General features: G+C 43.5%; 1 protein-coding gene across 14 annotated transcripts in view; it reads right to left on the reverse strand.

The window, feature by feature from the left end:
- LOC105490184 (microtubule associated scaffold protein 2) overlaps nucleotides 1–26,908 on the reverse strand; it is a 626,066-nt gene that overhangs the window by 419,605 nt on the left and 179,553 nt on the right. For 9 of the 14 annotated variants that reach the window (XM_071081499.1, XM_071081504.1, XM_011755571.3 and 6 more), the window contains one exon: nucleotides 5,072–7,530. In XM_071081499.1, the coding sequence (XP_070937600.1) occupies nucleotides 5,072–7,318 (2,247 nt within the window). In that variant the 5' untranslated portion in view covers nucleotides 7,319–7,530. Of the gene's footprint in view, nucleotides 1–5,071; nucleotides 7,531–16,450; nucleotides 16,573–21,944; nucleotides 22,086–26,908 lie in introns of all 14 variants that reach the window. The other 5 variants (XM_071081501.1, XM_011755573.3, XM_071081497.1 and 2 more) reach the window with 2 other exon arrangements.

Genomic DNA, 26,908 nt, shown 5'->3' on the forward strand with positions numbered 1-26,908 from the left:
CAATCTCACTCAACAATGATCTTAACGATTTCAGTAACTTCAATGCCTATCATTTTGTTGGGTAATTTGTTTCTGGTGAGATCGCAAATTCTTTAAAAGTGGGAAAACTACGCCTTTGATGTCTAGTCTGTGCATTTTTAATTAAACAAGGGAATCTACAAAAAGCTTCATACTCTTTTCCTTAATCTTTACTGACAGAATACAGCAGGTGACACAGCCCAGTCATAAACACATACAGAACAATCCCAAACACTGCCATTTCCCTCCTTCCATCCCAATGGAGAGTTTTTAGAGAAATCACTTTGAAAGCAAACAAAAGAATCCTATGATTTCAAACGAACTCGTAAAGTCAAGGCATGCAAACAAATACATTCTTACCAGGCTGTCCCTCTTCCTATTCGCCCTGCACTGTTCTCAGTGGGATAGTGTGCCGTGCAGACAGAGGGTACAGGTGGAGGCGTCGTTAACAAGCCACTGGGATAGGGGTGAGGGAAGGGTGTCTGGGATGGTTAATTTTATGTGTCAACTTGGCTGGGTCGCAATACCCAGATATTTGGTCAAGCATTCTAGATGCTGCCATGAAAGTATTTCTTATATTAGATAAACGTTTAAATCAGTAGACCTTGAATAAAGCAGCAGACCCTTCAGCATGTAGGTGAGTCTCAGCTAATCAGTTGCAGGCTTTATTAAAAACAGACTGACTCCCCCTAAAGAAAAGGGGATTCTGCCAGGAGATCACCTTCAGACCCAAGCTGCAGCACCAACTCTACCCTAAGTCTCCAGGCTGCTGTCCTGCCCTGCAGACTTTTGACTTGCCAGCCTCTACAATCATGAGCCAATTTCTTAAAATCAATCAATCAATTTCTCTCTCTATATATATATAGATAATGTGATGTAACCTCTCTCTATATACATCTATATCCATGTTTCTCTATATATGATATATATATAGAAATATATATATATAATATATATTGAAACAGAGAAAGAGACAAAGATGTATACACACCACACACACACACACACACCTATTAGTTCTATTTGTCTGGGGAACCCCAATTGATGCAGTGCCCCTCAGAGACGAGTGGCCGCAGTGAGGAGGGAGACAGCCCTGGATCATACCTCTGTACACTGCACGCACATCGCCCTCCCTCCATCCTCAGCCCTGCCCCTTTCTTCCCACCTCCCTTTACCAAAAATAAAAAGGGCTTCCAAGTTGTTGGAGGGAGGGAGTGTCCCTGAGACCTCAGGAGAGCCAGCAGCAGAGGGCACCTGTTTAGGAAAACATATCTAATACCCGGACATGACTAGATCCCAGATGATCTTGGAAGCCACTTGTGGAAGTTTTAAACGCCTGTGCTGCTCCTGCCAACTGGAAAAAGAGTTCCTCTCTCAGAAGAGTGCTTACTCTTGATTTTCCCACTTCTACCCATGCTACGTAACCAGCGGGGATCTGTCGATAATGATGGAAGTGTCTGAAGCTGGTTTGGGTTTTTATTTTTAAGAGGTTCTCATTTTATTTTAAAAAATCTGGTTTCTATAACTGAAAAATACTTCTATTGCAACACATTATCACAAATGTGTTCTTGTCCTAGAGACCAGACTGCGGCCGCCCCATGGTGAGCTTGGGGCACACTGGCAGAAGAAGTCGGCTTTTTTATCTCCCTGCACTGAGCTCAAACACAAGAGGGGGACTCGCTGGGTTAGAGCATGTCAGAGCAATAGCAGGTGGCCAAGGACCAGCCTGTTCCCCACTTTTTACGAGTAAAGAAGGTTATCATAGAAACGAGCCCAGCACAACACCTGGGTATCCTCCTGCAGCCTGAAAATGGGCCTGGGTCTCTCAGATGCTCTGATGATGGCAGAAAATGGTCCCCAGGTACAGGGAGGGAAACTGACATTTCAAATGAACTTGTAAAGTCGAGGCACAAAAACAAATAAATCCTTTGGAGACGACTTTGGGATGCTCGAAGTGTGAGGCCATGATGCTCTCTCCACACCAGTGGGGTCTCTCTGAACCCCTCAGAACCGCCAAAGCCACACAAAGTCCATACAATCCCATTTCCTTGAGTCTTGAGGTGGTGTCTAGATAATGAAGTAGAGAAAATAGTTTGGGGACAATATGCATATAATATATAAACTATTCTTGGAGGAAGCAGAAACAACACAGAAAAGAAATATACAGAAAAATACAGAAGGGCACAAAGAAAGAATTACAGACAATGCGGGGTTTGGGCCTACATATCCAAATCAATTTCCCTCATGAGTTTGTTTTTATAGAGAAAAATTTAGGCTCTGGCTATGGTTTGGATATGGTTTGTCTCTGCCAACTCTTATGTTGAAATGTGATCTCCAATGCTGGAGGTGGGGTCTAGGGGGAGGTGTGTGGGCCTTGGGGGCAGATGCCTCATGAATGGCTTGGTGCCCTCCTTTTGGTAATGAGCAAGTTCTTGCTCTATTAGTTCCTTGATCCTTAAAGAGCGGCCTGGCACCTCCCCTACTCCCCTCTTGCTCGTCTCTCACCACGTGATCAACGCACACATGGTTCCCCTTCCCCTTCCCCCATGATTGAAGCAGCCTGAAGCCTCACCATAGGCAGATGCTGGTGCCATGCCTCCTGTCCAGCCTGCAGAACCATGAGCCAAATAAACCTCTTTTCCTTATAAATTGCCCAGCCTCAGGTAATCTTTCATAGCAACACAAATGGACTAAGACAGGTCTCTTCATGGAAACTCTGCAGTGATTCCCAGCCTTATAGAAGAGCACAGCTTCAGAGCCTGACCCTGAGCCTCAGAGGCCCAGGTGGATGAATGTTTAGAAATTTGAGAATGACTCACTGTAACCAAACTCAGAGACTGATGTATAAAACCAGAAGGGCAATTTGTTCACTTTTAATGGGAGACCACTGCCTAAAGCCAGACTCAAGTGTCCTCTAGCCAGAACATGCTCTCATTGCAGGGCACAGAGTAAGAAGTCACTTATAAACAAGATGTCATGCAGCCCCGTACAGCAAGACAAACCCTGCCAAGCTGACTGGACCCCTGAATTGTCCAGTCAGAATCCTCTCCAGAGATGCGAGGTAGGAAGTCAGTTACAACCAGAGGCCTGGTGGCAGGCCCAGAGTCAGAACACAGGGAGCAAGCTGTGTGATCTGGTTGCTAAGGACCTGCCTCAAGGCAGCACAGCTGGTCGGCTTGTTGGAGCACCTCATCAGTGATTGCCTATGTCAGTGTTTGCTGCCAAGAATGGATTCAACTTTGTCTTTGTGCTAGATATGACAACTTCTGCTGTGATTGATACATGCTTTAAATACGCCAATACATCTAACCAAGCTAGAGTCCAAATTTGGACTCAATCATCCTATCTCTAGAAACCCTTGGTACACTTTTTTTTTGGTTCCAACACATACGGAGTTCATGATTCAGTTATCATTCAACATTTTTTGAGCACGTAATTATAATAAGCACCATTCTAATTTCTGGGAACACAATGGGGAAGAAAATATTGAAAACAATCCTTTCCCTCATGGAGTTTATATTATAGGCAATGCAGGAAAACTAAAGAAGTGTTTATGGCAGGTGGAGGCAGGTGCTAGGAAGAAATAAATCAGAGAAAGGGGATTCAGAGGCAAGATGGGTGGCCTTCCCAAGGAGATAACGTTGGAGCACAGACCTAAAGGAAGTGAGGGAGAGAGCCACCTGGATAACTGGGAGAACATTCCAAGCAGAGGGAGGTACAAAGGTCCTGAAGCAGCAGAGTGAGAAAGGGAAAGTGGAAGGAGAGGAGCGGGGGTAGCTGACAGAGCCCCAGTAAGCACATCCTAAAGGCTTAGCCATCCTACAGGCCCCAGCTTGTGTTCCAAGCAACCTGGGCAGCTCTGGAGGGGGTTAGAGACAGGATGATCTCATCCTGCCTTTTTTTTTTTGTCTGTTTTCTGTTTTGAGACGGAGTCTCATTCTGTCACCAGGCTGAAGTGCAATGGCGTGATCTCAACTCACTGCAACCTCCACATCATGGGTGCAAGCAATTCTCCTGCCCCAGCCTCCCAAGCTGCTGGGACTATAGGCGCCTGCCACCACGCCCAGCTAATTTTTGTATTTTTAGTAGAGACACGGTTTCACCATGTTGGCCAGCATGGTCTCGATCTCCTGACCTCATGATCTGCCCACCTCAGCCTCCCAAAGTGCTGGGATTACAGGCGTGAGCCACTGTCCTCAGCTCCTGCCTTACTTTTAACTGATCACCCGGCTGTCATGAAAAGACTCCTTCAGGAGACAAATCTTTGTTCTGAGGTCTCGAAGGATGACCCACTATAGCTCCCAGGTACTGAAAAGGACAGCACAGTGCAGTCTGAAACTGCACAGGCCTGAGTGAGACTCTCAGAGCTCTCCTTCCTTCATGGTGGGTGACTTAAAGCTCTCTGTCTGTTTCTGTATCTATACGGTGATAAAAACTGCCATACCAACCCTCAGGGAATTATTGCAAAGATTAGTGAAGATTAACAAAGATCAAATGCTATATTACACGGGCCCATTGCAGAGCTGGCCCTCAATTAAATGTTAGTTGTAATTATTATTTTTATTTTAAAGAAACAGTCCAGGCCTAACACACTGCTTTCTGCTCATTTGCTGTTCTTCACATGTACGAATAAGAGATACTCCGAGGTAGAAAATACTCCCCATTGAGGAATGAGTCTGATCTATTTTAAGAATACAGTAATTTGGCATTCTTTCTTCCTTTGACCTGGCTTATATTATATTCACTTATTTAAACATGGAAGCCTATTTAATGCATACTCATCTAATTTCATACGAATTATAGCAAGTGAAATTTCAATGGGTCTCCTGAGATACTGGGTGCATCTTATTAAGAGAATCAGACTCTTCTAATTAAAAATGGTCATTTCTCTAGACAATCTCCTCTAGTCAAAGACTCCATTTCTTCACCAGTGTATCCATGAAAATCTGCAATTCACTTAAAGAGGACATTTTACTTTCATAACTCATTGAAAATATGTCACAGATTTTGGGACAGTCAACTTACAGACCATATCATGATGACATTCTCTTACCTCCTGCAAAAACTTTTCACTCATTTGACCGAAAGGATGTCCTGGGGGCTTGATTCCAGACACCATCAATCCGGAACTGAAGACCCTTGGCTTCTGCAGGTCTGGCTTGAATTTCTCATAGAGGTTGGCAGACGGCTTCAGGTCACCACTCGTGGCCTTCTCTTCATGGGGAAGAGGCATGGTACATGTGGGCGGGGCGTATGGAAGCCCCACTGGAAGCAGCGAGGCGTCCACCTGGCCCAGGGCCTGGGGACTCCTCCTGATGTAGGTGATGATCTTGGGCCTCACATGCTTGGGCTTGGGCATAATGACGGGCTTGGTTTCTGTCCTCTCCTCTGTTTTTTCAACCTGATGGTTCTCCGTTCCCTCCTGCGAGGAAGGTGTGTCCTTGGAATGTGTGAAGACAGGCTTGGGGATCCCACTGGGGCAGGCGTTCTTGTCAGGCACTTTGGGGGATGTGTTCGACAAGCGTGCACTATCAGCAGGGGGTGGTACCGCCAAGGGGGACACTGCATCCATACCGAACACGCTAACATCCTGAAAACGGCTACTGGGTGTTGTAGGCTGGTGGGTCATGTTCACAGTTGTCTCTGGGAGGAGGGGTGCTGGAATATTGAGAACTGAATCTACTCTTGCTGAGGTGCGTTCAATCTTATCTGCATTCTCTAGAAGGTTCCTGTTTTCAGCAACAGATGTGGTGATCTCTCTGCTTTCCCGTGCTTCTGAGCTGCCACTTTGAGGTTCCAGGGGCTCAGGCACCTCTGTCTGGCTCTCTCCAACGGAAGGATTGAACACCAGAACTGTAACACTGTCCTTGTCCACTGTGGGTTGCTCACTGCCCAACTGCCTTTCCTCCTCAATGACATCCAAGGGTTTGCTGTCAGTCAGATTAGTAGGAATAAAAGCCACATGACCATCACCTGGTGAAAAGCTGCCGGATGTCCTTTCACCCAACTTCCCACCTGCACATGGTGAAATGTTGCCAGTGGGCTGACTATCAGCCCCTCCTAAGGAAGCAGAGGCCTGTTTGGGGGTGGCGTGGAGAGAATCCGGCTTCCCTGGGTTGACTCCTCTCTTCTCTTCACTGTTGCCTCTTCCCACCCCAAGGTGGTGGAGGTCACTGTTTGGCAGAGAGCCAAGTGCATCGGTGGTTTCTGGGTGCGCCTCCCCACACAGATCCTTTCCCTCCAAGGCTGAAAGATTCTCTTCCCTGTGGCATCCCAGATACCCTTCCTGGGCTGCCTTTCCCTCCTGTTCAACCCTCCTGGGTGAAACATATTTCAGCTCCAGCTTGGCCTCTGCCTTTCCCTGACCTAATTGTGCTTCTGGCTTACTCGGGATTTCCCTCGATGTCAAAGTCAGATTCAGAGCAGGCTCTGGATGGGCGGAACGTGGTGTGTGCTCACTGCACACCTGCAGTACATGTGCTCCCACTGTCTGGGTCTCTGAGGGGGTGCTCTGCTTGGTCTCTGAGGTAGATGGTTTAGGATGACGCACACTCTTTCCCTCTGAGGTACTGTCAGTTGGAGGGAACGCTGCCGGGAGAGCGCAGTCTGGCAATGTCTTCTGTGGCCCCTCCCCACCCCCAGGCACCTGACCCCATGCTTCCTGGGAGTCAAGGGGTGCAGGCTGTGGATGCTGCGGAGTCAGGCTCCCGACTACAGCTACAGAGCTGCTTGCTCTTTCCAAAGAATGCCTCCTCAGTTCCTCATTGTTGAGGGTCTTTGCCAATTTATCCTTGGGAACGTGCCGGGGAATTTCAGCATCCCTTTTAGCCAAAACGTCTAGACTGGCCTCACCCATCACATTTCTCCAACTCGACAGACTCGGTCCCTGGATACTCCGCGGGGTCTGCAGGCTATCTGCGCCTCTCTCCATTGTGTGCTCCTCATTGAGTTCCCTCTGAATGGTTGAAGAAAGTCTAAAATCTTTCAGGCTGGTGGAGCCAGGCTGAGATCCCTTCTCAAAGCTCTGAAGTTGGTGAAATTCCTTATGGAAATGGGTACGGTTTTCTGGCTCACTTGAATTTGTATTTCCAATTTCATCTTCCAGGTCACATGTCTTGGACTCTTCATGAGAGGAGCTGACCTCCAACATGATTTGATTGGCATTTGTATCTCCCAGACTTAGGATGCTCTCATTATTATTTCTTGCTGCATTTCTGTTGTCCCGCAGCTGAGTGTAACATGATTTCTTAGGAGCCACTGGGACGCTCATTGTCAACCCTTTGGTGGGGCTGCTTGCCATGCAGTCCTACTTAATGGAAATGGGCTGCCTTCAAGCTGCAATCAGATTAATAGGAAATTCTCAGGCTGCTTGTCCTCCCCTGACAATGTCAGCTTGTGACACTGCTTTAATCATTCTCAGAAGAGCGTGAAAAGCAAGCATTCTCTTGATATACAGCAGGAAGACTTATCTGTTAGGTTCCGGCTGAATGAGAGCCAATTAGTCCGTGAGACCTAGAGAGAAATAAAAATACATTCACATTAGATGGACAAATAGAACTTCTCAGGAGGAAAAAAGTGGTAAACACAGATTTATTCGTCATTTCTATACTATTATTTCATTCACTCGATAGTTTTCTCAAAAACCTTTCTGATCAGGGCTCCTGCTGACCAAATACGGACAGAAATTAAACATCAGAATGTTTAATGTTAGAAATGGATTATAAATGCATGTGAAATCTTAAATCCAAATTTTAAACATCCACAAGTCTATACTGATACTGATTTAAAAGGGTGGAGGAGAAGTAAAGGCTCTTCTTTACAGAAGAGCATCAACAAATGTAGAAAAAAATTTACAGAATTTGAAAAATCACTATTTTGCAATCTCTGCATTAATAATTATCTTGCACAAGGGATGCCAAAGGTACAAACATTGGGTAAAAGATTGTTGGGGAACAAGATATTTATAGATGCTTAAAGTATCTTCCCCCCAGCTACTTTATTTCTTACAAAAAGAAAATTTGATCTTTACAACGGAGAGATCTGGTAGACACCACATTAACCACGTGATCAAATTTAACATCACTGGTATCGAAACTGACATGACGGACTCCTGATATTAGTTAGTTCTCAGGGCCACACATCACCTATGCAGTAATGTTCAACCAGAATTTAACCATGAGAAAATAACCTGGCGAATTTAAATTGAGGTATGTATTACAAAATAACTGGCCTAACTGGTCCCAAAAAAAAAGTCAGCAGAGGCTGGATTTTCAAAATATGTTAGCAAAGGATATTATTAGGACAATGAGAGATGTAAATATGGACTGTATATAAGGTACAGGTATGTCATAATTAATTTCCTTGGGTGTATAATCGTGCTATAATTATGCCAGAGATCATCTTTGTTCTTGAAATATCCATGCTTTAGAATTCAGGGGTAGTATGTCATGATTTCTCTAACTTATTCTCAAATGATTCAACCAAGAAAAACATGTGTATGTATGTGTGTGTGCATATGAGAAGGAGACATATGTGTGCAAAAGAGAGAAAGAAACTGGCAAAAGTCAAACATTTGAATATCTAGTTAAGAATTCTACTACATCTGCAGCTTTTCTATAAGTTCGAAATTTTCCAAAATAAAAACTTGGGGGAAACGCTTCATTCTGGCCTTCGCGGCCTGCATGATCAGGCCCTGAACACCTTTCTGGCCTCATCCCCACCTCACCATCTGCTCTGCAGGCTGCTGCCACATTGGCCTCATTCCTCACAGTACCATGTTCATTACTCCCTGCCTCAGGGCCTTTCCACATACTTTTCCATCTGCATGGAATGTGGAACCATCCCCCAGCCTCATCTAACAAGTCCTTTGCATCCTTCAATATGCAACGTAACTACCACTTCCTCCAGGAAGCCTTCCTGACTGACTAGGTTGTCCTATAATGATGAATTTGTAATATCCTGTATTTTCACTTTGAAGAATTAAAAAAAAAAGACTTTCTGATTTGCTAGACACTGAAAATAAATATTGTCTAATACCTGGCATACATATTAGGCACTTAGTATGTATTTGTAGCACGGACGAATGAATACATGACCAGATGAATGATGAGGAAGATCAGTGTTATTTCTGCCCCCAAAGAGTTTAAAATCCACACAGGATATGCTTTTCTGTGAAAGTAGACTCACAGATCACCACTAAACCATTCCACTCAAGGTTGATGTTGTTTCATCCACTACTATGAATGTGTTTTATTAGGCACTGGGGATAGAGGATTTTAACAGTAACAAGGTTCGGCCCTATCACCAATTCCCCCAATGGAGACTCGAAGCCTTCCACACTCTCCTCCCTCATTCATCAAGAATACACAAGCACACGTGCACACCACACAGGAGGCTACTGTTATGTTTCTCCTGAAACAGGTTACATGGCAATGTGGCCACCCGCTTGTTTTCCCTTCATCATTGTTACTATGTTGTTTCATATATTAAAAAGAATATGAGGGTTGGGCACAGTAGCTCCCACCTGTAATCCCAATGCTTTGGGAGCCTAAGGTGGGAGGATCACTTGAGGCCAGGCGTCCAAGGCCAGCCTTGGCAACATAGGAACACCCTGTCTCCATTTAATAAAATGTTTATGTTATAAAGCAAAATCATATAATACGCGACAGTCCATCACCCAACCCAAGGACACCTTGCAGCCATCCTCATGCTCCTCCTCACTGAAGCCCTCTGTGTTTCCAAATTAGAGCTCTCTTTTCTTTCACATCTATACATAAGCAGGTAAACTGTTTTACATACACAAGATCATTTCTTATAAGCTGGTTTTTGTTCCGTTTTTTAAAATTTGCCTCTTCTACCCCATACCCCAAGACACATTAACATCTAGATCTTTCCATTTCTTTCCCCATGTTTGTATGATCATGGGAAAATACACAGTCATACATGTGCATGTGCGCTCGCATTTCCCTACCACACTGCTCTTCCGTGCTTTCTACGACTCCCTCACTGCCTTCATCCTCTGCACTCTCATGCTTTTTCTCCTTCTCCGTCTTCTCCTCCCAGCCTTATCTCCAGTAAGCCAGTAGCACCCCCTGGTGCAGCCTGACCCCAATATAGCCCTCAGGCAAGTTGCTGATACCCTGATCCCAGTCTTCGTTTCCTGACACAGAGGGGATTCTCAACAAACTCTTGTTTCTTTGTTTATTCAATTTTAAAAGTGTTTCCCTTGAAGATACACATGTTCTCTAAGCACAAATACAAAAAGCATGTAGGCAAATCAGTAAGACTACAGTTTAAAAGAATGCTGTGCTCTCTGGGTGGAGAGACAGGTATCCTGGAAAGTCGAGAAGGGGAAGAACGTTCATAAAATAGACCATCCACAGAAGGGAACTGCCTCTAATTTTCTGCGGGCAGAAGTGTAAATATGCAGCCAAGAGTGCTCTTCGGTTTGAACTGCTGAAGCTGGGAGAAAGAAAGCAACTTTGCTTAGCAGAGACAAACAAAAACAAAGCATCAAAGTCCACGACACGCAACATGACTTCAAGAAAGTGACAGAGAAGTATAAAACCAACGTCACGCTAGAAAGAGTTGTGTTTTAATTTTTAAGGAATTACATCATAAATGTTCTTTAAGTTTGTCAGTAAACAATAACCAGTGGTACTCGCTGGTAAGGGGACAGAAAAAAAGCTGGAACCTGCAAGGGGCCCAGTATTTTCTCAGCAGTTATACAAATTTGTTCAAAACATTGCGACAGGATCTCATTCTGTTGCCCAGGCTGGAGTGCAGTAGCACGTTCATAGCTCACTGTAACCATGAACTCCTGGGCTCAAGAGAGCCTCCTGGGTCAGCCTCCCAAGTAGCTGGGACTACACGTGCACATCATCACACCTGGCTAATTTTTTTATTTTTGTAGAAATAGGGTCTTGATATATTGACCAGACTGGTCTCAAACTCCTGGCTTCCAGTGATCCTCCCACCTTGGCCTCCCAAAGTGCCAGGATTACAGGTATGAGCCACAGCACGTGGCCTAAAATTTAACTTTAAATTAAAATTACACAATTATAAGTCTTTAATATTCAATTTTAATTTAAGTTCGGACACTTAATATTTATAGCAGGCCTCCAGAGACAGGTCTTCACATCCCCTTGCTTTCCCCCCTTCGCCTACTTCCCGGTATGGAAATGAAAGCACAGAGGGGGTAACATTCCCAAGGTCACACAGCTCATGAGTGGCAGAACTGGGACACAGATAGAAAGCAGAAGCTGTAAAGAAGAAAAGCTGCCCATGCATGGAATCATACACCACACAGGAAGAACAAAAGGAAAACACACTATTGTAAGAACAAGAATAGAAAAAACCGAAAACAACACGTGGAAGTTCACATAAGACAGGAAAAGCAAATTGAAAAACTTTCTTCAATTTTATGAGGCAAAATTATGCACAGGAAGTCATGTTTCCTGTCTCCTTCCCTCCCCCTTACGTGGCTTCACGCGTCTCCCTCACCCCAGCTCCCTCATCCTGCCATAAGATAGCAGCAAAGTAAACACAAACACGAATTTCGTTCCGGATCTAAATTTCAATCCAAGGCCCTCTACTAAGATAAACGTTTTCACAGAACATATAACATGACCATAAAAGTTCAAACTCATAATAATACAGGACTGTGTGTGATTAAATAAAATATGTAAATAGGTCAACCAAGGGTACAAACCCCTAGCTGAAGTGCATTTTCCCAGAGTGAGACATACAACTTTCATATGCCTTAGATCCATTATTATAAAAAGTTAAGAATGATGGCCTTAGAGGTAAGTGGTATTGTATCTTGAAAAAAGAATCAATTAGTTAAGTACTAGTTTGAAAGGAAGGTAAAGATCTAGGCTTATAACCTGCCTGATGCTTAATAGTCTTCTAAGTGGTTTCCCCTGGTTCTAGGGCCAGAAAATTCACCACACATCTGCGCAGGGTCTCTGTTGGCAAGCTCTGCCTCCCTAGAGCAGAATGAGGCAATTTTTCCACCAGATGACCTGTCAGGTATTTACAAAGAGCTATATGCTCTCTTCCTCCCAAAACCTATTCTACTCCTTGTCAAAGAACTCAGATTCTCCCAACTGTAGGATTAGCTTTTGAAAACTCCCACCATCCAAACAGCTTTCCTCTAAGTACATGCACCAAGGAACCTGAATTCCCTCCTAAACAAGGTGCCCAGAGCCATGCCAATACTTCAGTTCTAACTGCACCATCTAGAGTCACAAGAAAGCATGTCTTCCATTCTCTTAGTTATACTTCTAACCACTCATTCTAAGAATGACCTCCTCATGGACATATAAATCACCCTCTAGTTCCACATCAATTAAAACATCAAAGTACCATATAAGTTGTCCTAAACTCCACTGACTCAATCCGAGACATTTGTAACTGGCTTCAGCATCCATGCGTGGGATCATAAAAACATACTTCTCAAACATCATCTTGCTGATCTCAATGCATCATTCTATCCTTTTAAAACTTGCGGAGCCCATCCTTAACTTTTCATCGAAAATATCTGCAATCCATTCTTGTTTCCATACTATCGTTGAAAAGCTAAGAGTTCCTTCTACACTATCGTTCATTGATAATTCACTGATAAATCACTCATTGGTGTCATTCATTGACACCAATGTTAGTAGAACACAGCAGGGGACAAAACAGCAGCCCCTTGTGCCAAAAGGATGTGACCCCACAATGCTTCCACAATGCTCATCTAATCACTCCTCAGGCACCCCTCTGCCCACCAGTCCCTGCAGCCACTGTATGTGCCCCCATCTTGTCCACGAGAGCATCATAAGAAACTCTGTCAATCATGTTAGTAATTATAATGTTGTCTCTCATGAAAAATAAAGAAAATGAAAGTGAAGACAGACAAGAAAATGAGGCTGAAGTACCATGACCAGTCCTACACAGTAACCTACAATTGCATAAGGGCCACTGTTTATTTTTCGTAGTACTCATAACTCACCAACTATCAAGGCTTTAAAAAACCTAACATGGGCTCAGCATCAGGGCTGCTAGCATGAAGCCAGAGCATCATATGCTCTCCTTGCTCAAAAACAAAATTGTCTCTGCCCATCTTTCATAATCAGGAACATCTTCAGCTCTCCTGAGCTCACAATCTCTGGTAATGGTTTGTGAATACACATATATTTCTTTTTTTTTTTTTTTTTTTTTTTTTTTTTGGTGCAGGGGCACGGGGCCAGATGTGGTGGGGGGAGGTGGAGACAGAATCTCACTCTATCACCCAGGCTGGAGTGCAGTGGTGCGATCTCAGCTCCCTGTAACCTCTGCCTCCCAGGCTCAAGCCTCACCCTCCTGAGTAGCTGGGATTACAGGCACACGCCACCATGCCCAGCTAATGTTTGCATTTTAGTAGAGACGGGGTTTCACCATGGTGGCCAGGCTGACCTCAGGTGATCCATCCGCCTTGGCCTCCCAAAATGCTGGGATTACAGGCATGAGCCACTGGGCCTGGCCAAATGCACATACATTTCTAAATCATGAAATCATGAAGTGAAATGATAGCATCTACACACTCATGTAGAATTTCTTCATCCATTTTAGGTTTGATTTCCAGTGACCCATGTTTTTTTTGTCCAATACAGCATGAAAGGCATTCCTGCATAGTATTCCATGGTGTATATGTGCCACATTTTCTTAATCCAATCTGTCACAGATGGACATTTGGGTTGATTCCAAGTCTTTGCTATTGTGAATAGTGCTGCAATAAACATACGTGTGCATGTATCTTTATAGCAGCATAATTTATAATCCTTTGGGTTTGTGTCCTTTGTAGGGACATGGATGCAGCTGGAAACCATCATTCTTAGCAAACTATCACAAGAACAGAAAACCAAACACCGCATGTTCTCACTCATAGGTGGGAACTGAACAATGAGATCACTTGGACTCAGGAAGGGGAACATCACACACAGGGGCCTATCATGGGGAGGGGGGAGGGGGGAGGGATTGCATTGGGAGTGATACCTGATGTAAATGACGAGTTGATGGGTGCAGCACACCAACATGGCACAAGTATACATATGTAACAAACCTGCACGTTATGCACATGTACCCTACAACTTAAAGTATAATAATAATAAATAAATTTAAAAAAAAAAAGAAAGGCATTCCTGAATGAAGGGAAACTCACTGGATCCACCACGGTGCCATCCAAGAATATCACCCTGAGTGACCCAGCCAAATGACAGGCTAAAGTGACACTTCTCAGCTTGACATTCAAGGTCCAATGAGCACAGGGCCTATATATGTTTCCAGATTTAATCCCCTTTACTCTTCTACTTAAAGTACATTTGCCCTGTAAAATCGTCCTCCTGCCCAACAGCTCCATGCTCTAAGCATCGAAGTCCAGCTAAAAGGCCACTTCCTTCATGAAACCTTTCCTAAATTATCTCCTCTCCTCCCTTCCCCACCAAAAAGGTAGAGGTGGAACTAGATATTTTCTCTCTGTGTCCTGAATTCACAGATCTTTCCTTTTGGAACGGTCATACCATGCTTTTTCATCACAGCCATGTCCATCTAAAATAGTTAAGTGTGTCTTTTTATTACAGTTATATGTGACTCATTATTGTCATTACATGTGTCTTATTCCCTTTATGAAATTATAAGCTCACTAGGCTGAAGGTTAATAGCACAGGCACTTCTGTTTCCTATGTAATTTCTGGGACAGCACTTTGCACATGGTAGGCACTCCAGATGAGGTAATCTCATCCTAACTTCAGCTCAGAAAGGTGAGATGTTCACTACAATGTGAGTCCCTTTTTTTTTTTTTTTTTTCAATCTTTCAAGATGAAAATTGTAAAGCCACCCTTCCCAACTGAGCAACTGGTTAGACGTCCTCCCAAGAGGGCTATATCAGAATATCCAAGTAAGAGTAGACAGAAAAATATATTCTGATCATCAGTTTGATTTATATTTGTCATAATACTTTACTTTGAAAATAAACTGAAGAAAATTTGGGGGATTTTTGAGTTATTAAAAGGGCGCATGGGTTTTGAAAGATTGAGAAGTATTGTTGTACAGCTCTCCTTGGCTGCCAGGACTGCTGTGTAATGCTTTATCAGTTGTGAATTTTCATATATACATTCAACCACCATGCCTCCGAATGTAAATGCAATTTCATCTGACTTCATAAAACTTTGCCAAAGGAGCTCCAACTACAGATCATGCCATGTAATCAATTATCCTGTAGAACTTTAGGATACAGAAAAATGAACAGAGTATGAACCCAAAATTCAAGAGTAAATGTAACAATGCAAAAAAATTCAAAATCCTAGTTTTCAAATTTTAGTTGGCATCTCTACTGGGTATGTATTTGGTGCCTATAGTGTTTTGCCACAGTTAATAGGACAATTGTATATGTCGTTACATATTTATGTACAAGTCAACGTATTCATCTGCAAGTCTCCTGGTAATAAAACCTCCACGTTTTCTGCAGTTGTAATTACTTAGGAATATGCAGGTTCTTGGTCTTATTTCATAATGTTGGTTATGTTTATTCTCAACAGGCACAATTATAATCTAACACTTGATGCTCTGCAGACTAAATGAACCTTACAAGTACAGTGTCCTTACGATATGGTTAAAAATTGAATTATTCTTTGGGAGATGTTAAAATATATATTCAGGGACTCTGCAGCTATCTATGGTGTCACATAACACAAAGTATAATAGCTCTCTGGAGCCTGCTTTGCTGTCCTTATCTTATGTACATAATATGGGCAGCATATCACATTTTATTCTAATATATAAACAGGACGGTGTTCAGAATATCTTTTTTTATTGAGGTAGCAGAGGCTATTTTATTTCTATTTTACCATGAGTAGAAAGAGTAAAAAGAATATATACATAAATGAAATGCTGCTATTTCCCTCTACAGAGGACCAGGAGAGGGGGTAACGGTTTTTCCTAGTTTAGACCAAGGTGATATTTAAACAAAATATTATGTTCATTGGTATTTAAAATCTCCCCCAATCAAAATGCTGCAAGTTTCTCCAAAACAAGTTTCACTCACATTTGCCAACAAAAAGCATTTCAAGCATACCCTTAAAAAAAAAAAAAAAAAAAAAAAAAAAAAGTCCTTTCCAGGGGAGAATTTCACCCAGAAAATAAAGGACATTCATTCCTTGCCGATTGTGCTTAATGTTTATTTTGTTTTGTTTTTGTCTTGGATGACTTTTTTCCCAAAGTGGAACTACTCACATTGCCAATTATAAAAGAAATGAATCGGCCGGGCGTGGTGGCTCATACCTGTAATCTCAGCACTTTGTGAGGCTGAGGCGGGTGAATCACGAGGTCAGGAGTTCGAGACCAGCCTGACAAACATGGTGAAACCCCATCTCTACTAAAAATACAAAAATTAGCTGGGCGTGATGGCACTCACCTGTAATCCCAGCTACTCAGGAGGCTGAGGAAGGAGAATTGCTTGAACCCAGGAGGTGGAGGTTGCAGTGAGCTGAGATTGCGCCATTGCACTCCAGCCTGGGTGACAGAGCGAGACTCCATCTAAAAAAAATAAATAAATAAAAAATAAAAAAATTAAAGAAGAAAAAGAAGAAATTAATCTTCATTAGATATATTTTTAAAAAGGTAAAAATGTAGTATTTTCGATTTTTTGTTTTTACACACATGGAATGAGTTCTATAACCCCAATTTTTCACTGTGCATGTCATATTCTTCCTCCCATATAAATACGTGTAGTAAAAACTTTATCATCGAATATTCCCAAGTAATAATCAACTACACTATAATCTATTCACCAGTTCCCCTTATTGTTAAGAGTTTAGGTTGTCTTCAATTTTTACCTTGTTAAATAACTTTTCACAGAAAATCAGTGAATGCACAACTTTATGGCACCCTTTACTTCCTTCAGATAAATTCCTAAAGGCAGAATCCCTGTGTTAACGGGTATGCACATTTGCATCTTCATCCAGAACTCTTAAGCTCCAACAAGGGTTTCTGTTTCATTTGCAAGTACTTCTCCAGTGCCTAGCAGGGCCTGGCACAGAATGAGTACTCTGGAATTATTTGTTGAATAAATACCTACTACCCTCAAGAGAAAAACATGCCACTCTTCATTCTCTCCCTCCATTTCCCCCACTTCCTGCTCCATCCCTTTCCTTGAAAAACTCTTCCTAATTGGAATGACCAGAGCACCTAATTTGAATGACCATCATTCAAACTGGAACATCTTTTTCTTGCTCAGGATGTTATTCCGCTTTTTACTAAAGTATAATTGACATGCAGTTACCACCATTTTTACTGTACAGTCTTGTGAGTTTTGGCATACAGTCTTGCAACTCCCACTGAGAGGTGACAACGTGCTAGCAGCCCTCACTCTCAGTGTCTCCTCGGCCTCCGGCCTCAGTTTCCACTCTGGCGGTGCTTGAGGAGGCCTTCAGCCCGCCACCGCACCATGGGAGCCCCTCTCTGAGCTGGCTGAGGCCAGAGCCTCCTCCCTCTGCTTGCGAGGAGGTGTGGAGGGAGAGGCGCAGGTGGGAACAGGGCTGCCGGTGTGAGTTCCGGAGGGCAGGGGCGCGGGCTGGGCGGGCCCCACACACGGAGCAGCCAGCTGGCACCACTATCCCAGGACAGTGAGGGGTTTTAGCACCTGGGTCAGCAGCTGTTGAGGTTGTGCTGGGTCCCTCAGCAGTGCCGGCCCACTGGCGCCACACTCAAGTTCTCCCTGGGCCTTAGCTGCCTTCCCCAGGGGCAGAGCTCGGGACCTGCAGCCCGCCATGTCTGAGCTCCTCCCCTGCAGTGGGCTCCCAGGCAGCCTGAGCCTCCTCAATGGGCGCTGCCCCCGGCTCCCTGGCGCCTGGTCCCCTCCACAGTCCAAGGACTGAGGAGTGCAGGCGCCCACCACTCAGGACTGGCAGGCAGCTCCACCAGCAGCCCTGGTGCAGGATCCACTGGGTGAAGCCAACCGGGCTCCTGAACTGGATGGGGACTTGGAGAACTTTTATATCTAGCCGAGGATCGTATGTGCACCAATCAGCACTCTGTGTCTAGCTCAGGGTTTGTGAATCCACCAATTGGTACGCTGTATCTAGCTAACCTAGTGGAGACTTAAGAGGACTAGCACTCTGTGACTCTGCGTCTAGCTCAAGGATTGTAAACGCACCAATCAGCAATCTGTCAAACGGACCAATCAGCTCTCTGTAAAATGGACCAATCAGTAGGATGTGGGTGGGGCCAGATAAGAGAATAAAAGCAGTCTGCCCAAGCCAGCCAGCAGCAACCCACTTGGGTCCCCTTCCACAGTGTGGAAGCTTTGTTCTTTCGCTCTTTGCAATAAATCTTGCTGCTGCTCACTCTTTGGGTCCACGCTGTTGTTATGAGCTATGACACTCGCTGCAAAGGTCTGCAGCTTCACTCCTGAAGCCAGCGAGACCACGAACCCACCGAGAAGAACGAACAACTCCAGACACGCTGCCTTTAAGAGCTGTAACACTCACCACGAAGGTCTGCAGCTTCACTCCTGACAGCCAGACCACGAACCCACCAGAAGGAAGAAGCTCCAGACACATCTGAACGTCTGAAGGAACAAACTCCGGACACACCATCTTTAAGAACCGTAACACTCACCGCGAGGTCTGCGGCTTCATTCTTGAAGTCAGTGAGACCAAGAACCCACCAATTCCAGACACACCACCACCTCAATTACGGTTCTATCATCTCCAAACATTCCTCCAACCTATGGCAACCAATGATCTGATTTCTGTTCCTCCACAGTTGCTTTTCCAGAATGTCGCTTAAACGTAACCCTACAGCAAGTGGGTGGCCACTGGGTCCAGCTTCTTTCCCCCAGCACAGTGCACCTGGGAGTCACCCCGGGCACTGTGTCCATCAGTGGTTTATTCCCTTCTATGGAGGAAGAAGAGTCCATGCAGAATGCATCTCCCATGGAAGCCACACGTATCCTACCATGCTCCCGGACTTCGCTCTTGCTTCTCTAAAGAGCCATTCTCCCTGTACATGGTAGCCAGGCGAATATCTTGGCAGGTTAATCAGATCAGGTCATTTTTGGCTACAAAATCCCCACTGGCAGCCTTGCCCTGGCCTGCATGGCCCTGTGAAACTTCCCTCACTCTTCGCTCTAGCCACCTCTGCCTTGCTGTTGACACAGCTGTGCATGCTCCATGCCTGACTCTCCCGCTTCTAACATTTCAGGTCTTGGCCTAAAGGGTCCCTCCTCAGAAGGGCTTTCCTGGATGGTCCTCCTCTACCCTCAGTCACAGCCCTTTGTCATTTCTTTCCCAGTCTTTAACAGCTATTTTATGTGTTTGTTTATTGGTTCATTGTCTTCCTCTCCCAATAGAATGAAAGCTCCATGAAAGTAAGGATGGGTAAGCCCTGCTCACCACAGATCCCAGTGACTAGGCTAGTACTCCATACATTGTAGGCACTCAATAAATTATCTGTTGAATTAATGAGTATGGTGTCATCATAACATCTTTCCTAATTTATTTAGCTTTCTGGGTCATGTCTTGCTAAGAGTATATTAATCACTGAATGTTAGAAGTGAGAAGAAACAGATATTAATTAGTTCAGCCCTCTTGTTTTATAAATGAGGAAAAGGCAGTCTTGAGTAACTGTGTGAATTACTCAAAGTCGCACAGGTAGGCGCTGTCACAGCAGGGTGGGGCCTGGCTCCTCAGCCTCAGTCTGCTGCTTATTCCCCTTGACAGACTGCAATCTCCATGGAACAAGGCCTCCTGGGTTAGGGAGGTGAGAAAAGCAAAGCAACGGCTCTAAGATGGACCTGATTTACTGAGCATCTACTGGCTTAAAACACACAGTGCAAGGAGCAATAGGAAACGAAAGATAAAGAAAAGAAGGGTCTTAATCCTTGAAGAAATTGCTCTCTCCTGAGGGAAAAGGATAGAACATACATATAGCTAATCACTAATAAAAGCAAGACAGGGTATAATAAAATATGCTGTTAAACAGAAATACAAAGTACCATGTAATGGCAAGAAAAAGACAGAAATCTCAATTGAAGGGGTGGGGAAATGAGATCTTTGAGTCTCTCCGCAATGTAGGTATGTGTGTGTCTGTGGGCGTATATGCATGTCTGTGTGTGGCTAGTTTAACAAAGTATCAGGCTGACCTCCCTCCACTGGCACACAAGGAAGGGCTGTATCATTCAAGGTCTGAGTACAGGATTTGTAGGTGATGCCAGAGGCATATGTCCCCTCTAACTCCAGCTACCCGTTTCCTTTTTAGTTCCTTGTTATTGCCCCAGTGGTGAAGTTCTAAAGAAAAGAAGCCACTGGGAAACTCAAATCTGTCAAACACTGTTCGCTCTAAAAAATGATTTCATAAGGAAAGAGGGTAAAATAATACCTAAAATAAAGCATGGGACTGATCTATGGATTTCAATTATCTGCAACCCTATCTGCTTACCAGAAAAATTGAGCGTTCTCTCTTCTGGTGAAGGAAGGAAATTTTTTTAAATTTACTTTAAAACACTGGCAGCTTCAAATGGCAACAAGAACACTGGCTTTGACCATCAAGAGTTGGTGATAAATTCTCTGCCATTACTTCATGAGACAGGTTTGAAAAGCCAACATATTGAAGATTAATATGCCATCTAAAAAATAACCGGTAAGATCCAAACTGCTCCAATCCCAATGTTACGTGCTTGTGTTCATTAACAGAAGACTGAAAAAAGGAGACACGGACTCCAAACGGAGAGAAAAGGAAACACCCTGAATTACAGAAAAGACGATGTACTTTTCCTATAGGCATTTCAACTGGCACCCCAAGAGCTGAATCAGACAAGGTTTTTGTTGTCTTGTCACAGGAGTAGGCAACGGTGCTTTTTAAAATGGAATTCAAGTGTATGTTTGCAGGGCATGCACTTTCCCCTTCTGCAGTGGTTACTTGACCTAGTAACGCACACCTGGTTGCTTCATAGCCTCTGCTACCTGCTGCCTGGCACCTGAATGCAACTGAGGCTGGACATGCACTCTTTTTTTTTTTTTTTTTTTTGAGACAGAGTCTCGCTCTGTCACCCAGGCTGGAGTGCAGTGGCGCAATCTCTCCTCACTGCAACCTCCGCCTCCTGGGTTGATGCCGTTCTCCTGCCTCAGCCTCCCGAGTAGCTGGGACTACAGGTGCCCACCACCACGCCCAGCTAATTTTTTGTATTTTTAGTGGAGACAGGGGTTTCACTGTGTTAGCCAGGATGGTCTCAATCTCCTGACCTTGTGATCCGCCCACCTCGGCCTCCCAAAGTGCTGGGACTACAGGCGTGAGCCACCGCGCCTGGCCTGGACCCACTCTTTTAGCATATCTCTTTCTAAGTAGTCACCTGCCTGAGTATTAATATAGCACTGTAATATTTCACCAATTTATTCCCTTCCTAATTCCTAACCACAAACACCTTATATGAATATTCCCAACAAACCCTCTCCACTTCTTCCTTCCTACCACAAATCCTATGGCCTTATTCTCCTCTGCAATGTGGACAGGCTGGACTGAGTAGCTGCTGGAGAATCCAAAAATCCACCTGAGCAGGTGGGGAGCAAAGCTAATTCCAGGGAGGGCAGCTGATTTCCGGGAGTGGGGGTGAGTCGGGTTGGTGAAAACTGAAAGGGCAGCATGGACAGTTACTCAAGCTCTTCTGCTAGGCCACTCTCCACCGAGCTTCTAACCCACTAAACATGGGTTTACTTCAGAGCAGGAGGCACACTTGAGCTGCACGCCCTTGACTCTTACATACACCTTAGACTCACAGAATGGATGCAGGTGGCACATGACCCACCCTTATCTACAGGACTGCAGGCTAGAAACCTCAGGGATGGTTTGCTATCTGAAAGGAAGAAATAAATCATTCTAACATCATCAGGAGTGAAGTGAGGTTCACTTACAGCTCAAAAGCCTGCACCACGTCGCTTTACACAGGGCTCCTTCAAATTCCTTTTTATCCTGAAGGTGAATTTCTTTTATCTTTCATCAGAAGCTCATAATCTTTCTTCTGTCAAGTGAACTAGATCTCTAGAAGGATGAAGCTGAATATGTGACACCATGATGCAGCCCAAGCAAAAAAAAAAAAAAAAAAAAAAAAAAGTTGTAACAACCAGAAAGCAATTAAATAAACTGCACAGGTGAGGGCAAAACCCTCCAACTAAATGGAAAGGTATACGCTTTCATGTCCCAGGGCCCGTCATAAGACTCTATATTTTCATTAGTTAGACTTTGTAATGAACAAAGCATTTTGGATCAGCAGGCTTGGAATATCTTTAAGGAAGAGATAAGGAAATGAAAATAAATTAAAAAGGAAAAACCATATTACTCAGCTAGGAACCAACTCAGCCCAGAAACATGAAGGAAAAATAAATGATAATATGCTGGGGAGAATGACTGGTTTTTCTGTTCAACTGAGATAAATGAATAAGATTGCTTTGGGTAACTTGTAGTAATCCTCCAACATTTCACCCAAGATCGAAGAAAAATAGTACAAGATATTTATATTCCCAACAAAATTTAAGAGTGCTTTTTAAAAGATCAGCATGTTGATGTGCGTTTGAATAGCACTCAATCTATAATGCAAGGGGGAAAAACTGTCTTGCTGGCATTTTCAGGATGGGGTTGAGGCCTCATACATCTTCATTATCAGAATAGACAATTTCTCGATGCAACAAAAATCAAACATTCTCAAAAGCACAAATCTGAGTAAGTATGAATTTTCATGGGCATGTTTTAAATATTTAAAAATCAGTTTAGAAATTCACTGTTAAATACCCAAACAAATCCATTTTAATCAAAGACTCTCAAAGAAATTCCATAGGTCTCAGGCTTCTTATCTCTTAAATAAAATAGTTAAAAAGCTAATTAGTCAATTCGGTTAAGTGATTCAGTCACATCCTCTTACATGTACGACATGTATGCATAAGTGTTAGGCATGGGAAGGGGAGCAACGATGCTAATGCGTCCTCTCTGGCAGGTGGTCCTGACAGCTTCCTGGGAGGCTCCTGACCCCAGGGGCACTTCTCCCAGGGGCAGCTCTCCAGGACTGCAGCAGCAGCCCAGACAGTCCTCCACCATCTGACTGCTAGGACTAGCATAGCTATACACTGACTCCCCTTCTCCTGACCAGAGAAATCTGTTTCAAGTCTACTGTTAGGTGCTCTTTCTAACTAAAGTGTGAGGACAGCTCTGATGGGGGAGGAGAAACCAGGAATTCTGATCAATACAGTTCTCAGCTCTCAATGGGAGCACTCTCTGATGTCAAAAGGGATTGTGACAGAGCAAGTAAATAGGGAAAAAACCTCCCCATAGCAGTGGGACACAACTTCCCAGGCATACAGACAGGCTGAGAGTGCGGTCCGCATGTGGTGGCCTTCTCAACCCCAAAGGAAAGAAGGAAGGGGGTCCTAGCCTAGAAAAGGCCAAAGCCCTGTAGGCCAAGGACGTGTGAGGAAAGTGGCAAGGAAAGGGGGACCCTTGAGATGGCAAGTCCTCTGATTAATGTGGAAAGAATAAAGTAATGCTGGACAAATCATCCCTAGACTCCATTCCCCACCAAAAGCCAGATTTTGGTTCCAAGGAGGCTGGAGGAAAAGAGGGAAGAAAAAGAAGAGGAAAACCCAAGAAGCATTCTGTGTGTGACTGTAAGTGTGCAAGTGTGAGTGTGTGTCTGTAAGCATTTTACAGCTTTTTTTTTTTTTTTTTTTAGATAGAATCTTGCTCTGTCGCCCAGGCTGGAGTACAGTGGTGCGATCTCAGCTCACTGCAGCCTCCACCTCCTGGGTTCCAGCGATTCTCCTGCCTCAGCCTCTCGAGTAGCCGGGACTACAGGCACGTGCCACCATGCCAAGCTAATTTTTGAATATTTTAGTAGAGATGGGGTTTCACCATATTGGCCAGGCTGGTCTCAAACTCCTGACTTTGTGATCTGTCCGTCTCGGCCTCCCAAAGTGTTGGGGTTACAGGCATGAGCCACTGCGCCTGGCCTTTATAGCTTTTTATCCGCCACACTCTCAATATCTACTAGAGCAAATGCATACAACACATGATATGTGACCCTAGATTTCAATCAGCTTTTTAATGCCTGATTCTTAAATATGAATGAATAGCAAAAAATGACCAAATATGTAAAAAAGACTTGAAATGGAAAAAGGCATTAAAAAATACAGAAAACATAAGAAAACCTTTTTAAAATATTTTCATTCACAACAATATATTCATTCTTTTCGGTTTATAGTTCTCTAAGGTTTGACATATACACAGAGAAACCATAAACTCAGTTAAGATACAGAACAGTTGATAACCCCAAAAACTTCTCTCATGTTATCGCTTTGTAATCAGCTATTCTCCCCAAGCCACTAGCAAATACAACCTATTCTCCATCCGTATAGTTTTGTCTTTTCCAGAATGTCATATCAATATAACCAAACAACATGTAGCCTTTCAACTCTGGCTTCTTTCATTTTTAATATGGATAAACCTAGATTATATTATTATACTATTTTATTAATATTATTGATGTCATTAATAAAAGTAGTTGGGTGTTATTTATTATAGTTAATAGTAGTAGTATACAATACATATTGCATTCAAGGTTCATCCATATTGTCACATGTATCAATAGTTTGTTCCTGTTTATTGCTGAGTAGTATTCCATTATATGGCTGTAGCACAGATTGTGTATTCCCCACTTGAAAGACAGGAAAAAATATTTTAAAATTCTAATTAATTTTTTCAGAGGGATAAGAGTCTCCATAAAACAACTATAGGGTGCTATAGAGACAGAATAAATAGGTGCTTAGAGAAACAAAAAATATGACAATTAGAATGTAAAAATCAAAGAAGGCATTAAAGTCAAGGAAATCTCTCAGAAATTAGAAACCCCCACCCCAAAAAAAAAGAAACTAAGAGAGAAAAGATAAAATAATTAGAGGATCAACCTAGGAGCTCTAAATTCTAATAGATACGCGGAGAAGGAGGAGAAGGAGAAAGGAGGAGAAGGAGAAAGGAGGAGAAGGAGAAAGGAGGAGAAGGAGAAAGGAGGGGGAGGGGGAGGGGGAGGGGAGGAGGAGGGGGAGGAGGAGAAGGAGGAGGAGAAGGAGCAGGAGAAGGAGCAGGAGAAGGAGCAGGAGAAGGAGCAGGAGAAGGAGCAGAAGGAGCAGGAGAAGAAGCAGAAGAAGAAGAAGCAGCAGAAGCAGCAGCAGCGAGAAAACAAAAAGCAAATTACCAGGGAAACAAAACAAGAAAATTCTCAACACTGAAAAACACAAGCCTCCCAATTAAAACGGCCCACCAAAAGTCTAGAAAAAAAAAAGTTGCAATATGCAAAGCACAGCATCAAGTAATTTCAGTGTCCTAGGAATAAATGGAAAGCCCTAAATCCTCAAAAGACTTAAAATAAATCACATATAAAAGGAATCACAATGGCAACAGATTTCTGAACAGCAAAAGCAAGTATCTGATAACACCACAAGAAAAAATGATTTCCACCTAGAACTCTATATCTTGCCAAACTATCAAATCAAGGGTGAATACAGAATAAATACATTTGCAAACATGCAAAAATTCAAATATATGTATATTCCCCAAACCTCTAAAGAATATGCTTCTGTGAAATGATTATGTAAATGAAGAAGACAGGGAAGCCAGGACAGACAAACTGAAAGGAAATGGGTGGTCAGGTCCAGAGATGAACCAGTTCAGACTGGAACAGAAAGGCAGAAGGCGGTGGAAAGCAGATCCAGCAAGAAAAACTGATGGTCCTGACGTGCTTGGATGTTTGCATGTAGTAAGTGATCCACAGGGTTTGTAGAGAGGATGTTTCTTCCTTGTCTGTCTCTCTAAGATAAAGAAACCTTCCAGAGGCAAGCCCGGCAAGTTCTTCCCCCCAGGGCAGGAGATGGGGCTCCGGTGACTGGCTTGGCACTATCCGGAGTTACTGAATCAAGGGGCAAAGGGGTGAACATCACAACTAAATCAGCGTTCAGCCAGCAATGAGGAAGATGAAATGGCTATTGGGCAGCAATTAGCAATACAAGCCTCATAGGGCATTTACTAACTGCAGTGGCGGGGAGGTTTCACGACAAAAGAAACCAATCATCATAGTACACTAATAAGAATATCAACAAATTACAAATAATCACATATGGTTGACCCTTGAACAATGTGGGAGTTACGGGCATCAACCCCTGTGCCGTTGAAAATCCACAAGTAACTTTTGATTCCCCCAAAACTTAACTATTAATAGCCTGCTGCTGACCAGAAGCCTTATGGATAACATAAACGGTTGATTACCATATATTTTGTATGTGTGTTATTACAATAAAGTAAAGCTAGAGGAAAAGAAAATGTTATTAAGAAAACCCCAAGGGAAAAAAATATGTTTACTATTCTTAAATGGAAGTGGATCATCACAAAGGTCTTCATCCTCGTCATCTTCACGTTGAGTAGGCTGAGGAGGAAGAGGAGGAGAAAGAAGAGGGGTTGGTCTTGCTGTCTCAGGAGTGGTGGAGGCAGAAGAAAATGCAGATGTTTAAGTGGACCCACACAGTTAAATAGTTACTGCTAATTTCCCAAATTTTGGAAGTCTGAAGAAAGGGATATGTTTAGTAAGAATATGCAGTAAGACAGCTGAATTTTCCACTGCTGTAATGATAAATATCCAAAATTGATGAAAAGAAAAGATAGAAACACAGCATCTTCTTAGAATGGTAGACCTGGTATCATTGATACCATCATAGAATGGTATCAGAAGAATCAGTGAAGTCATTTGAAATCTGTTGTCTCTGGGGAGTAGGAGTTGAAATGGGAGGGGTGGGCAGACCGAGGACTGCAATTTCTTGTAATAAGCCTTTTATCACTATAA

This window comes from Macaca nemestrina, chromosome 16 (genome assembly GCF_043159975.1).
Source record: "Macaca nemestrina isolate mMacNem1 chromosome 16, mMacNem.hap1, whole genome shotgun sequence".
NCBI classification, from domain to species: Eukaryota; Metazoa; Chordata; class Mammalia; order Primates; family Cercopithecidae; genus Macaca; species Macaca nemestrina.